General features: G+C 44.0%; 1 protein-coding gene across 1 annotated transcript in view; it reads left to right on the top strand.

The window, feature by feature from the left end:
* FAM20C (family with sequence similarity 20 member C) overlaps window positions 1-14444 on the top strand; it is a 56451-nt gene that overhangs the window by 39288 nt on the left and 2719 nt on the right. Inside the window, exons 4-7 of the mRNA XM_017734299.1 lie at window positions 3717-3809; window positions 5550-5665; window positions 12637-12817; window positions 13376-13485. Of these exons, the coding sequence (XP_017589788.1) occupies window positions 3717-3809; window positions 5550-5665; window positions 12637-12817; window positions 13376-13485 (500 nt within the window). The remainder of the gene's footprint in view (window positions 1-3716; window positions 3810-5549; window positions 5666-12636; window positions 12818-13375; window positions 13486-14444) is intronic.

Raw genomic sequence — 14444 nt, 5'->3', positions numbered from 1 at the left:
TGATTTGTCTTTTCCTCATGCTGTAATTGGGCTGGTGCCACTGTGTAATTTTTAACTGTGTGCAGCATCAACAGACCTCCATCTGTCTCTCCTCCAGAGCTTCCCAGCCTGCCACTATAAATATCTGCCAAATCCTTCTCCAAAGAGAGGATCACCAGATTCCAACTGTTTGCAAAATACGAGCTGCTGCCAGAAATCCTCTCCCACCGTCTGCAACCTGTGCAGAACCTGTCCCTGCTCGGTGTGGGATGGCACTGCTGGCACTGAGGAGCTCAGACTGGAATTCATTGTCCCTCAGAAGTGTGTGCTGCTGCAGAGGGCTCAGCATGTTGGTCTCTTTGCTCAAATATCTCATTATATGTGTCATTTTATTAGACAATAACCTTCAATAATCACGGGGTGATAAAACCAAACTAACTTGTAGGTAGGGTTTTTTTTTTCCCTTTTAAAATGAAATTCTAATTTAAAACATGCTGTGGGGTGGATCAGTTCCAGTGTTGTTTTATAAGATGCTTTACTTGATCTGGAAGGGTCTGGGAGTTCATCCCCCTGTCCCAGCCTGTCACTTAGGGACTGAGGACCACTTACCATGATATAAAGCTGGAGTAACTGGTTGGACTTGCTCGGAGCAGTTTGATCTCCACCTCTCTATACTTATACATCAGAATGGATCATTAGAAGAATTAAGAATTAGCACCAAACAGGCTTGGTTGGATTGTGCACAGTTAAAAAAAAAAAAAAAAAAAAGAGGCAAAATAAAATAAAATATACCTTTTTAAAAAACTATATCATAAAAATAAAACTTGGATAAAATATTTTTATGTATCAATGCAGTTGGATAAAGTAAAAATTCTAGATTATGAGGTAGGTGCCCTTTAACACAGTTAAAGCCCTTCTCATATCAGTCTGTTAATGGCATTGATTCAGAGCTCTGTGAGGCTCCTGTGGCTTTGTAAGTTCAGTTGTGTACCTTGGGCTATGATCCACACGTGTTAGTGTTTGCTGGTGGTATGGCAGCTTGCTCCGGCTGGGGAATTCCCAAGGAACCTCTTTAGGTACTGCTGCAGACATCATATTAAAAATAAATGTCTGCTTGAATAAAAATCTGTCTGTTTAATGTCAGATCCAAGGAACCAGGTTTCTGTTGTATCTGTGGAAAACTGGAGTAAGTCAGCAGAAAGGATTTTTCAAGGTTATTTCAGGAGAGGGTTTCATGTCTAGACCTGCCACATCTCAGTTGTGTAGAGCTCTGCAGAGGAGCATAAGGAATGTAAAGTATCTTGGGAGGGTGGTAAATCCTCCTTCCAGTCTATATTCTGAGTAACAGGGCATTTTCAAGAGGCAGAGAAGTGGGTGCCATGCGTTTGGCATGAGCATGGACCATGTGAAAAGTGGCTGGGGAGCACCTGAAGCACCACAAAAACTTGGGAGTTTGTGTCATGATGTGTCATCAGGTTCAAAAAGTACTGGGGTTTCCATTCTAGGTTGCACTATGGATTTGGTGTCCGTTTTTGAAGGTTTTAGGGCAACCAATTTCATGGTTTTTGTAGGAGGGTGTGCTGCCACTTAATAATACATTATGACAGCAGAAAGATATGTACAAACAAGTCTGAGCCTGCAGGGCACCTGAACTTGCTCCCAGCCAAAAAATATCCGCAGCCATTCCCGGGGTGGCAGGGAGCACCGGGAAGAGGGAAAGGGAGCACAGGCTGGGCTGGGGCAGGGCTGTGCTTGCAAGGCTGAGATCCAGCCCTCAGTTAAGTCTGATTTTCTGGAGCAAGGTTTTCTCGTAAAGGAACAGCCGTGGTTTCTTTTATGGTCTTTGGGAGATAAAAAGCAGATGGCATTGATTAGCTAATTAGTAATATTTTCTGCAACTTACCAGCTTGATGTGCATAAAGTTTGCAAAATCTTGGGGTGAGGATTTATTGAAGAAATCAACTCTTTTAAAATCGGGGGAGGAGGGAAGGTTTCATGCAAATGTGTAATTTTATGTCTGGCAGAAATAGGTTAATCTTTTTTTTCTTTGAATTCATATTCAGAGCTCATTCCTTCATTTTTTAGGGGAATATGCACAATGAGGTTGCAGGTCTCCTAACTCTTGTCTTGACTGCGTAGTGCATTGTGTGAAGTGCCAGAGGTTCTGCTCTCCCCCATTCCTCTTCCTGGGTGTGCTCCTTGCCCTTTTGCATTTCTTATGGAGACAAAGCAAAATACTGGTTTTTATTTCATTCCAGGCTCGCTTTTAGCTTGTGTCCTTGTGAACCCTTTGTGGCCACAGCAGCCCCCTAGCAGGACTTCTGCCAAGTGCTGGCCACCTCCATGACCACTGCTGTGACAGTGGTCAGTGCTGTTTCGGCCAGAGCATCACTGGGGTGTTTAAGGCTGCTCTGACCTTGAGTTCTATTGGACATGAGTCAAATACCTTGATGTTTTTCATCATTTAGGGCAAGATAGAGTACCTTGCCAAGAGGTTAATATAAAAAGGAATGTCTGAGAAAGGATATCAGGCTTTCAAACCCTGCTGGGTGCACAGCAAACTCTTCATACAGCAGAAAACCACAAGATTTTTCTCTTTTCTCCAGCAGCCTGGAGAGCCCTGCCAGGGCCTGTGGGCAGACACCAGCCCTGGTAGTCACAGTGGTGGGTGGACACAGCTTCAGGTCCCCAGCAAACCCAAAATTAGGACTTCTGCGGAGGTTTGAGCTCTGCACCAGCACCACCCCAAAGCCTCTCATGCACCAAGGTCCCCGTGCAGAAGCTGTATTTTAATTGCCAGCGTGCAGCACGAGTGACGCACGAGCTGTCAGCTGGGCCACCTGTGACAGTGGGCAATGAGAATGAACTTTGTTTTCCTCTTCTGGAGAGCTGTCCTCCCTTGCAGATGCTCTGCAGGCAGCTTTGCTGTGCTTATCTCCTGCTGTAGACTCCAAAACAGGGCATTACACAGGTTGAGGTGCAGCCCAGACATGGCACTGGTCAGCTGCTTGAGTTGTGCTCCATCCAGAAGGACTGGAAGTTGCCTGAAGTGAGAGAAAGATTTGCTCCTGTCTTTGTATTTTCTATGTAGTGTGCTATGGAAGCTTTAGCCTTCCTATTTCCAGCCTTCCTATCAGAATGACATTTTTTATTAGTTCTTAAATTTAAGAAACATCAAATTCTGCATCCTCTCTCAAGCACAGTCTTGTTAATGTTCTTTGAAACGTGACAAGTGTTGCGGCCATCAAACTGCAATGATCCTGTTCCTTCTGAAATGAGAAAAACATGTCACTTTTGGCTCTAAGTAATACAAAGGGAGAGGCATATTCCAAGAGCTGCATGGCTGCCAAAGATGAAAGAAAAATGTTATTACTTTTGGAAATTTCATAATTACAGTTAATGATAATTTAATGAAATGACATTGTCTTCACTGCTATTGCTAATGAAATGTTTGAGAGTGATAAAACAGGTCTTGTTAAATAGAGGAGAGTTTTGAGTGGAAGAGCTTTGTGACAGCAGACTGCCTGCACAAGTCTTGAATTCCTATTTTTTGTTAGAGTAGTTTAAAAAAGAAGATAAAATGAAGGCTGTGTGGGAAATAATGCACAAATGAGGTATTTAAAGGTCTTCCATTAAGCAAACAATACTGAACTACTGAACAGCATGCTGATGACTGAGCACTGCTCCTTAGAAATGCTAGCCCTTCATTAAAACTCTTCCCTTGTTTTCCTTTGCAGGCAAACCAGAGAACAAGAAACCCCGCCTGACTTTTTTTACTTCTCAGACTATGAGAGACATAATGCAGAAATAGCAGCATTTCATCTGGACAGGCAAGTAGAGTGAATTTGCATTAAAAGAAAAGGGGAAATATTGTGATAAGTTGCTGCACTTGGCCATTCCTGAATTACTTTTTAAAAGGGGAAAGTGGAACAAAGTGGGCAAACGTCATAAATAAATGAAATGGCAGATGATGAAAGAGTAGGTTAATAATTAGGAAATGCGACTTGCTCTGGGAATGAGAAACCTGGCAATAAGTAATTCTCAAAAAGAAAGAGAAGTTATATTGAAGAGAAACTGAGGAATTAATTTCCCTTGTGATCTTGAAGTACATATGGTGAGGACCCATCTCCCAGGGAACGTGTCACGTAAGTGTGACGGGAGTCTGGCTCACCCCAATTAGCTCCAGAGCACGGAGATCCAAGCGACACGTGGGGAATGGTGTGAGTATTCAGAGAGGAGTAATGGAGATGGGGAGGGAGTTCTGGTTCCACAGCAAAAAGCTGGGACTGTCCCACATCAGGAGCATATTTAGGCCCCAAGTTAGTGGGAAGGAGAGGGCAGTGGTGGTCATCTCATGCTCCTGTTGCTGAAAATGTCCCCCCTCCAGAGTTAGTGCAGGGGATGGTGGATGCCCTAGGACTGCAGCCCTCCCTGCCTGCCCAGGTTAGGGGTGGGAATTACTAATTAGTGATTAACAGTATGTCTGGAAACAATGGCATTTCACTGAAGCATCTTTCGCACTGTGAAAGGCCAAGAAACATCCTTTGGAAAGCTCAAAGCTTTGGGGCCACAAGTTATTTGGGGGTTTGTGTAGTGTTGCTGCCTTCTAGGATGATGGCTGGGGTATGGGAACATATCAGTGGGTGGCACAGGGTAGGATTGCCAGTAAGAGCCAATCCTGATCAGATCCTTCAAGGATCTTCTCTATTTTATTGTTGTTGACCTTGGTGTTGATCCCTTCTGCTTTATATTTTATAGTGATGTTTTAAGCAGATGGTGCTGTAGAAAAAAACATTAGTGGAGTTCCTATGGGGGGTGTGTTAAATATCCACACACTAAGCAGGAAAAGCAGTTGCTATGCGGTGTAGAAAATGTGAACAGCAGACAGTGGGTATAAAAATCCTGCCTCTGGGGACACTTTGTATGGGGTCTTTGCTCTTTTACTGTATCTAATAGCAATGCTTCGGAGGGACGTTTTTATGATCTACGAGGGTGGGGGAGTTTGGAGTGGAGAGAGGCTCTTCTCCCAGCCTTTGCCTGTGGGAAAATTTTTGGTCTCAGGGAGATTGTTTAGGTTGGTATAAGGGTATTAAAACAGAGAGGAGCAGAAGGAAATAAATCAAACACATACTAAGACTGTCTGCAAAAGAATTACATGGCGTTTGTGGGAGAAAGAGGCTGAAATCCCATTCACCAGATCACTTAAAAGGCTGGTGAGCAAAATGCATGTCACAACAATCATACAGTAGCATGAAGTAGAAAAAAATAAATTCTTGCTGTCTCTGGTTTTTGGAATCATATGTATCTTCATTTTTATCATGGAACAATGCCCTCCATACTTTTCTTGTATTTTACTGCATACTGTGTGGGCAACTCAGAGCTCATCATATTCAGGGCATATTTTGTAATATATTGTGTGAGGGATTAGCCAGTTTAAAGTTGATGGGCTTTATACTCCTTAAAGACCACGGATAAATGTGCCTTCAGAGTGTAATGAAGCTTCCTAAAACCTCTAACTATCATTACATCTTAATCCTTTACATAAACGATGTCTTTTCTCCCTCTTGCAGGATCCTGGATTTCCGGCGCGTGCCCCCGGTTGCAGGTAGACTGGTTAACATGACGAGGGAAATACGAGATGTTACTCGTGACAAGAAGCTGTGGAGAACATTTTTCATCTCACCAGGTAGTCCTGGAAATAACACTCTATTCTTTCTATCCTGCTGATTTTTAACGATGTGTAGATTGCTTAATTGCTCAGATATTTCTAATAAAACTGTCTTCTAGACCTTTGAATAAAAATAGATGTGGAGACATAGCTTACAAAGAAGACTTTATTGTTTTGAGTTGAGTGCCTTTTCCCCTTGACAAATTATCCGCAGAGAGAGGCTTTTATGTTTGCCAAAGCAATGTATTCAACAAATGTTTAATGTAGAACAATTTCTAAGGCAATTTTTTCTGGTGCTCTCCATTTACCCAAAACCTTATTACCCAGCCCATTAGTTATTTAGGGTTTTTTTCCTACTGCAGTGTGATCTGTCACTTCTGTTGGTCAGATGCCTTTATTTCTGGGTTTGACCGGAGGACCAAACCTAATTTCTCAGAGTCATTCAGGTTTTATTACAACAGGAGTTTGGGAAAAAAATCAGGAAATAGATACGTAATATATCGTGCTTCCAGCTCAAATTCTCTGTTGGGCTAGAAGTGACCTGAATTGTTCCCAGTCCTCACTCTTGCTTTGAGGGCTGACCCAGGAGCTGATAGCACTCACTCTTCACTCTTTCACAACATTTTATGGACCCAGTCAAGGATGGAGCTCCACAAGGTGGGAATTTTACAGACACAGGATAAAACCCTATCCTGCTCACCAAAGTATACAACTGGAATAGGGAAAAATGGGCAAAGGGTGGGAAGAAGTGACAGCATCTCTGTTCAGCTTCTGGGATGCCAAGATGGAGAAATTAAGGCTCTGAGTTAAGGCACAGAAATAATGTTTAAGTTTGTTCTTACATATAGAATTTATAGGTTATAAGTTCAATTTAAAGCACAGTGCCATGTTCCAGTAGCTTAACTCATATTGTTTCAGCTGTGTGCAAATGTGCTTTGCTGAACTGAGGCTGTGACTTGTGTAAGAGGCAATCTGGAGCAGAAACCTCTGGAGATCTCTCCCTTGCTCTGTGTGTGATTGGCCAGAAGCTGTTTATCCCAGATCCCTAAAGTCGAGATCCAAAGACTTAATTACAGTTTCTCCCAATGTAACTGTAATTTATTGCTGTCAGCTAGAAACCAGAGCCCTGTCGTTGCAGTGCTTTTGCTCTTAAAATGTTTATCACACTTTTCTGATCCCCAGTAAAGTCATTATTACAGCTGTTATTTTTAGCTTTGTATTTATGTTCAGCTCTGCAGGACACAGTTGAGCAGACAGTTATTTATTCCAGGAACTTCACTTGTAAAATACATTACATAATTGCAGAAGGTTTCCTTTTACCCTGTGTTCTGAGCACTCCAATTTTACATGCACGGTTATGGTGACAGTACGTGTTCCCCAGACCTGGTGGGCAGACATTCTGCATTTGCCTCAATTGCTTTCCCTCCCTCTTTGTCTCTCTATACTTTTTTTTGCCTTGCTTTTTGTAGGCAAATATGCGCAAAAAAAGGGCAAAAAAATCTTTTGATGCACAAAGTGCTTTGGCTCACGTGAAATATAAGCCATTTTATTCCTATTTTGGCAAGTAAGGTGTGGATTAGTAGGTTTGCTTGATTTTTAGTCTTCTCAGGTTATATTTCAAGGCTTAGGGGTGAACTTGAATGATTTCTGAGAATTACAAAACTGTTCTCAAGTACTGAGCAGCTTACAGCAGCCAGAGCAGGGCAACACAGAGTTAAGGCTGCCAGTTCAGATGAAGATCTTTATCTTGTCATTATGAAATTCTGGACATCCAAGGGATGATCCAAGCATAATCCTTTATTCAAATTTATTTAGAGGTCTCAAATAAATTCAATTAAAATATTTGATTAACTATGAATCAGGCTTTTCTGGAGAACAAAATGCTTAAGCAATTAATTTTTCTTTCCATTTTACATTTCCTGAATCAATACACTTTGGTTAAATCACGTTGGTTACTTGTCAGAGTTCTTCCCTACAAGTCCCCCGATTAATTAGTCAGGTTCTCATTAACATGTGCCCAACCTCTGTCTTGTATTTCATACTGACCTTAAAAGGCAGACATTAATTAATGCTTAATGAAAAAATAATAAAGATCCTAAATTAAGCTTTTAGAAGCAACTTTCACAAGCCCAGCAGGCAGCTCAGGCAGCAGATTGAGGGCAGAGAAGGAAGAGGGAGGTACTGGGGTGAGATTTGTGGTCTGGGGACTGAGGATGAAGAGGGAGCAGGGAGCCTGGGGAAGGCTGAGGGGCTGACCTGGCCCTCTGGCAGATGGAGGGCAGCTGAGTCAGTCGGTTTTGAGGGAGAGCTTCCTCCGAAGGTGAGAAATTGAGGTGTGACCTCTTGGTACATGCACAAACCAGGCTGTGCACCAGCATAAAGCTGCCAAGGACCCTCTGGAACTCCCTTTCAGGTAGCTCTGTCACTGCATCTCCATCCCCAGCAGTGCTCAGTGACAATTAGTAGTCATGGGGACACGTGGTGCCTGCTGGCAAAATATCCCTCTCCATACACGTGTACCCAGCTCTTAAAATTAAACGAGCACTAAATGAAATGGATTTTATAGGAAGATGTTCCCCTCAGGCTGGGAGGGGGACCTTTGAGGGTGGTTATTGATGATGCTCACCAATCACAGGATCATGGAATCAGCTGCGTTGGAAGGGGCCCATCAGGCTCATCCAGTCCTGTTCCTGGCCCTGCACAGGACACCCCAAGGATCCCACCAAGAGCATTGTCCAAGCATGTGTTATCTCCCAAACTGGTGTTGGAAGAATCCTCACTGCATTTCCACTCCTGGGCCACTCCCTTGTCCCATCAGGCATGGAAATCAGGGCCAGGGAGCCACAGGCAGCCGTGGCTTCAGAGCACAGTGCCGAGCAGCATCCCTGCTTCCATGGAAAAGTGACAATGGCTGCGAGCAGGCAGATCACTGGATGCATTAGGCTGCAGTCAGAGAGAAAGCAGATTGCAGAAAAGTGCACTTCCAGGCAGTTTGGATTTAAACATGAGAAATGGAATTAGGTCAGTAATTATTTAAATTAATTTTATGTCCTTTGCAGCAGGGCAGACTGCAGTAGTCCTGCTACTCTTACAAATGAATGGTAATTTGCTAGGAAAAAAGAGACATACTAATGATGTCAGCCTTCATTTTGGAAGTAATTGAGGCAGCAGCTTAAAGAAATCAATGTTACACAGCGAGTAAGCACTATGTTTTTGTTCATATTAACCAATTCCAAGGGATTATGGATTTTTTTCTCTTTCAGCGTACAATAGCGGTTCTGAATTACCTATTATTTTGAGCAGGTAAATGAAAGATCTTTTGATGCATTGCTGTAGTAAATATTCAGGATTCTTTCCAGTACTCCAATTGCACAGGCTTGCTAAATGTCCTCTATTAACAGTCATGCAAAGCTGAATAAAAGAATTGCTCTGCCAAGCAATTTGCTTTAAGGTATCCCACCTTGTTCCTGTTCTTCCTGAGAAGAATTACTGTTCAGCTATCAGGAGGATGCACAGAGAATGTGCAGATGAGTACACAGACACTCTGGTTCTTAATTGTTGTAATTAGTTAGAGTTTCAATCACCAGACCATGATTTTTGCCTGCATTTCATTACGAATTGCATCCATTCCTCCTCGGATAATGAAAATCAGACACTGCAACACAGGGTTCTCTTCCCTTTCTGCTGCTTTGGGGAAACAATTTTCATTTCTAGTGAAGAAGGATTTTGCATGTTGCAAATGCACAGCATTTGAACATTCCAGCAGGTATAAACATCCCTCCCTGCCTGGTTTGCCAGCACTGCTGCTGTTGCCATTCCTGCCCACTCTGCAGGAACACAAATTCCTGGCTGTTGCTCCCTTTGCCGGTGTACTTATGCAGAAACACCTTCATCTGGTGAGAAGAACACATGGTTTGGGCAATTTTAATGAGAGAAGAAGGACTGTGCTCCAGTAGGGAGCTCATCTTCCCTTTTCCTCTTATTTTTGCTTCGGAAAGCCAAACCCTGCTCTCAGCGTGGGATTGCCATGAAGCGCTGGGCTTGTGTCTCTAGCTGGAATTTCACCCTCAGCCTGCTGTGCAGAATGTGGGTCACCTACTTAGGTTTCAAAGAGCCTTGCTACAGCACCTTGAAGTCTTAAATGAGAACTGTGGTTTTCTATATTTGGTGCCTCTTTTTTTTCCCTATGAGAACTGTGGTTTTCTATATTTGGTGCCTCTTTTTTTCCCCTACATTTTTAAGAAGCCTTAAAAATGAATGTTTCCCCAGATAATTCAGGCTGCTGCATCTTACTGCTGGTATGTAAGGACTAGGGTAGACATAATAAGACGTCTATTCCGTGTCAATCAAAGCAGTTAATTTCTTTAGCAGCAGCTTGAGATAAAGCATCCTTTCACCTCCACTATCCCCAGAAATTGGACAGGAGCTGTGGGGAGTAGGTACCACAGGTCTGAGCCCATGGGGGGAATAACTGCTGGCAGAAAAGGATTTGCCATTGAAAGTAACTTCTCACTGAGAAACATACTCATGGTTTTACTGCAAGTTCTCTGTCTTAATGCCAGTAAACACCTTGCTGCTGCTCAGGGGATTGGATGCCTGGAGCTGGCGATGGGGCTCCATGGAGGATCGATAGCTGGAAGATCGTGGCAGGGATGAGTGGGATGAGTGGCTGGCATGGTGCAGGCAGCACACGTGCTCCCTGCACAGCTCTGCAGCAGCAAACACCAGCACTGCCACAGCCCTCAGCTCTCCTCAAGATTTACCTGGATACCAGTGTGTGATTACTGTCAAGTGATTAGCCCCAGTTACTTTCGTTGACAATACAGAGCAGGGTTTCATTGTTCCCGAAGTTAAATTCAGCAGCAAACTATTAAACAGAGTATTTATCTTCCCACTGAGCAAAATGCTGTGTTTAATACAACTTCTTTTTCTTGAAAGGTCAGATTTACATAGTGAGCAGCAGAGGCTGTAATAGCATGGGGGGCATTTGCTGGGCCTTTTGCTCTTTACAAAACTGTTTGGCAGGAGATAAACGAGCACTGGCTTCCTGCTGCCCAGTGCAAGTCAGGTCATAGAAACCTTGGAAGATAAGTTATCTCAGGCAGTCAAGATAAATCCGAATGGTTCCCTCCCTCCACAGATGAGGGGGTGATGCTGAGACAGCTGAATTGAAGCGCAAGCCCCACTGCAGCTGCAAATCAGTGGAAACACAGTTTTTAAGAGAGGATATTCTGCTTGGTAAAACACCTAAACTGCAAACTTAGAAGTACAGATATGTCGAGTGATCCCTTCCTTCCTTTTGTAATTTCTGTTCTTCGTTTTCTCTTCCCTCAAGTGCTTTTCTTTTCCTTGAGTAATTGTCAACAAGCTTTTTGGCCACAGAGTAAATATTTCTGGCCTTGGCTGGGATATATTTAACTGCTATGATCCAACCCTGTGAATATAAATAACACAGTTTGGGTCAGCTGGTCCTGAGCACGGATGGATGAGTGGCCCTTGTGAGTGAGGCACGGCAGAGTGATGCAAAAAGGCTGTCTTAGAGTAAAGTAATCACAACTTCATGGACAGATCAGGTGGCCATCAACAGGAAAAACTGGGACATCAGTGGGAAGCTGGGACAGATTGTCAAGGAGCAACACATCAGCCTTATAGTGTGGTTATTTGGTGTAATTCCATGGTTAACAGCCAGTCCCAGCTAATGTAGCTAATTACTCAAAAGCATCACAAGACCTTATTGCTACTCCATGTTCCCCTACTTCTCCTTCCTCAAACACAGCTGCTTGCTCTGTTCCTCCCTCTCTCCTGTCATCCCCAGAGTTGTCCCCTGTCCTCCTGACTCACCATCTCCTGCTGGCAGTGCCCCATCTCCACTGGGCTGCCAGTTTGGACTGGGGGGTGTCACAGTGACGTGCAGGGCCATGTGCTGCAGGGCATCACTGCCATGCAAACCCACCCCTTACCTTCCTGTGGCAGGCAGAAAATCACCTCCTGCTATTCCCAGCTCTTCCTGCCCCATTTACACTGAGCCTGCCCAGAGGGAGAGGAGCTCAGAAACAATATTTGAATTTAGAGGCCTTGTGGGGAATTAGGAAGCAATGTGACTTCTCAGCTTCATGCCTTACCATGAGGAAAGGGCACAGTCTTCCTCTAATGACATTTTATGTGCATAAAGCAGTGTCAAAAAGAGCTGTAGCACACTGACAGGAGCAGCAGTGTGCTCCTATTCCTGTTCCCAGTGCGGCGTTGGTGGGCTTTGGGATGAGCTGCTCTCTCTCGCCCTCAGTGAATTCCCGTGGGCAGGGTGTTCCTGTAAAGAGGTGGGTGTTCCTGCTGGTACAGAAGTATGTGGTGGCAGTTTTAGGGAGGTTTTAAGGTAACACACGGTCCAAAACCTGCTGCAGATTCTTTTTCTGTGGTTGTTGGAGTAACGTGAGGTGTGGAGGAAGGAATTTGTGTTTGGGATGTGTGCTGACAGCGTTACGACCGTGCTATTTCCACCTTCCACGCACACCCCCACGGGACTCTTGATGGTAAATAATTCTCCTTGCAAAAACTGCCAGTTCTTCTCATACCAGCAAGGAAATGAATGAAATGTTCTCTGTTCTTAAAGAAACGAGCCAAGATTTTGAGAAGTGACTTAATTTTGGGCACATGCCACTTGTTCAGCTGTGGGATTTGGGGTTCCAGCCTGGGGTAACAAATAGCTCCCAAGGAATGTATCAGTCTGGGAAAACAAAAGGAGAAGGACAGGATTTAAAAAAAATGGGCTTGGGGAATATAAATAGAGTGCAAATAGTCACAAAGAGCTTAGCACAGGGCGTGATCCCAGCCACTGAAATGAATGTCTTTCTAGTGGTTTCAGCAGAGGAAAACTATGTGTGGTAACAGGGGTTTGGATTTATTTCTGCTCCTACATACACCAGTGCTTTTATGAATTCTCAATACTGATTTAAGAATAGGCTTTAAAGCTCTTTTCCTTTCTTTGCCAGCCAACAACATCTGCTTCTATGGGGAATGCTCCTACTACTGCTCAACAGAGCATGCCCTGTGTGGAAAACCAGACCAGATTGAAGGGTCTCTGGCTGCTTTCCTGCCCGATTTGTCACTAGCAAAAAGGAAAACCTGGAGAAACCCTTGGAGACGCTCCTACCACAAGCGCAAGAAAGCAGAGTGAGTAGTGGTGAGCAAAGCTGCACAGGGTGACAGGGAAATAACCCAGCTCCTGGCCTCAGGAGAGCAGCTGGGTTTCCCCAGCCCTGGGAAGGGACAGGGCGCTTCACGTGCCAGGAGCTCCAGCTTATGGTCCTGAACCCAAAAGGACCTTCAGTGGCATAATTCCCTCATGGGACAGACACCTCCAGTGGCATTGACAGGATGCAACAGGACCTGTCTAAGTCCTGTCAGAGGGGAAGATTCACTGCTCTCAGCAGCCCTAAACAAGTCTCAGATGTTGCCACCATATGACTGATGGTGCAGCTCATCTCCTAAATCCTGAAGCTACTGGCCAGATAGTTTTCAGTCTTGTGATTTTCTTCCTTTTCCATCAGTCACAGTCTTCCTTGCTTGCCTGCATTGCTGGAAGCAGCCTGAGGAATGTGCTGCCTCTACCTGACCCTGCCCTCAATCGAACATGATACAAGTAGATCTTTGCAAAATAACAACGTTTTTTTTGTAGTTTTCAGTAAGCTTTGTATGTCACATAAAATATCAAAATATTGCCTTTTCCAGATGGGAAGTTGATCCAGATTACTGTGAAGAGGTTAAACAAACACCCCCATATGACAGTGGGACCAGAATTCTGGATATAATGGATATGACAGTTTTTGATTTCCTAATGGGTATGTTTCATCTCTTTCAAAAATTAAATGCAACATTTAATTAGAATAAGAACCATTTCTTTCTGCACTGCTCTGCAGAGCTCAGCAGTTTGCTAAAGCATGGCTGAAGCTGCATTTACTGTATGTGCTGTTCTAGATGATTATGAGAAAATGCAGATTTACGTGGTTATGTATTCCCATCAGTGCAGATTAAAGGAACAAAGATGTTCAGAAATGTAGAGTGATGATGAACGCAGGTCAGGCCAGTCTCCTTCACAACAGTGAAGGGCTTCACACTTTGCTTTAGTGAGCGCTTTACCCCTGTAATACATGGCTCCTGGATGCACATGCAAGGACTGCTCATTATTGGTGCTTTGTTTTCATCCTGCAGGAGTGTTCTCTGCTGCTTCTCTACGAAATGTCAGGGTGGGGGGGGAAGAGGCATTGCTTTGTCACCAAGGCAGCTGTGGATTCTATCAGGATTTTGTCTCTTTATGTAACCTGATCTCAATAAAATAATTATTTACAACCAGGTAATATTGACCCATTCCAAGCCTAATTCTCCTTCTCATATGAAACCTTTCGTGCTGCAGCAAATACACCTCTAAGGTGCCAACCTACATCCTTGATCTTTGGGCACATGCCAGCATGGACACATCCTGTGCCATTGCCCCCACTGAGATTTCTGCAATAGGCTGCAGCAGGGGAGGCCAAGTGACAGCTCAGGAGCCATAGGTGGCATCTATAAGTAGCTCAAGACCCCTGCCATGGAGACAAAATTCATAGCTTGGCAGCAGTCCTCTGCACATTGACCTTAAAAAACAGATCACACAGGGAGAGCTGTGCAGCTGTGCAGATCAGCACCATCCTCATCCATATCTACTGTTCTGGCTTCCCAGGCAGTCAGCAATTGGTGCAAAGTTCTCGTTAGAGGAAAACCAGGGTGTGTGTGGTTCAGAAAATTGAATGTAGTATTAACA

This window comes from Corvus brachyrhynchos, unplaced genomic scaffold, assembly GCF_000691975.1.
Source record: "Corvus brachyrhynchos isolate BGI_N302 unplaced genomic scaffold, ASM69197v1 scaffold5, whole genome shotgun sequence".
Lineage (NCBI taxonomy): Eukaryota > Metazoa > Chordata > Aves > Passeriformes > Corvidae > Corvus > Corvus brachyrhynchos.
The sequence above is the reverse complement of the archived record's forward strand: the minus strand, read 5'-3'. Positions and strand labels throughout refer to the sequence as shown.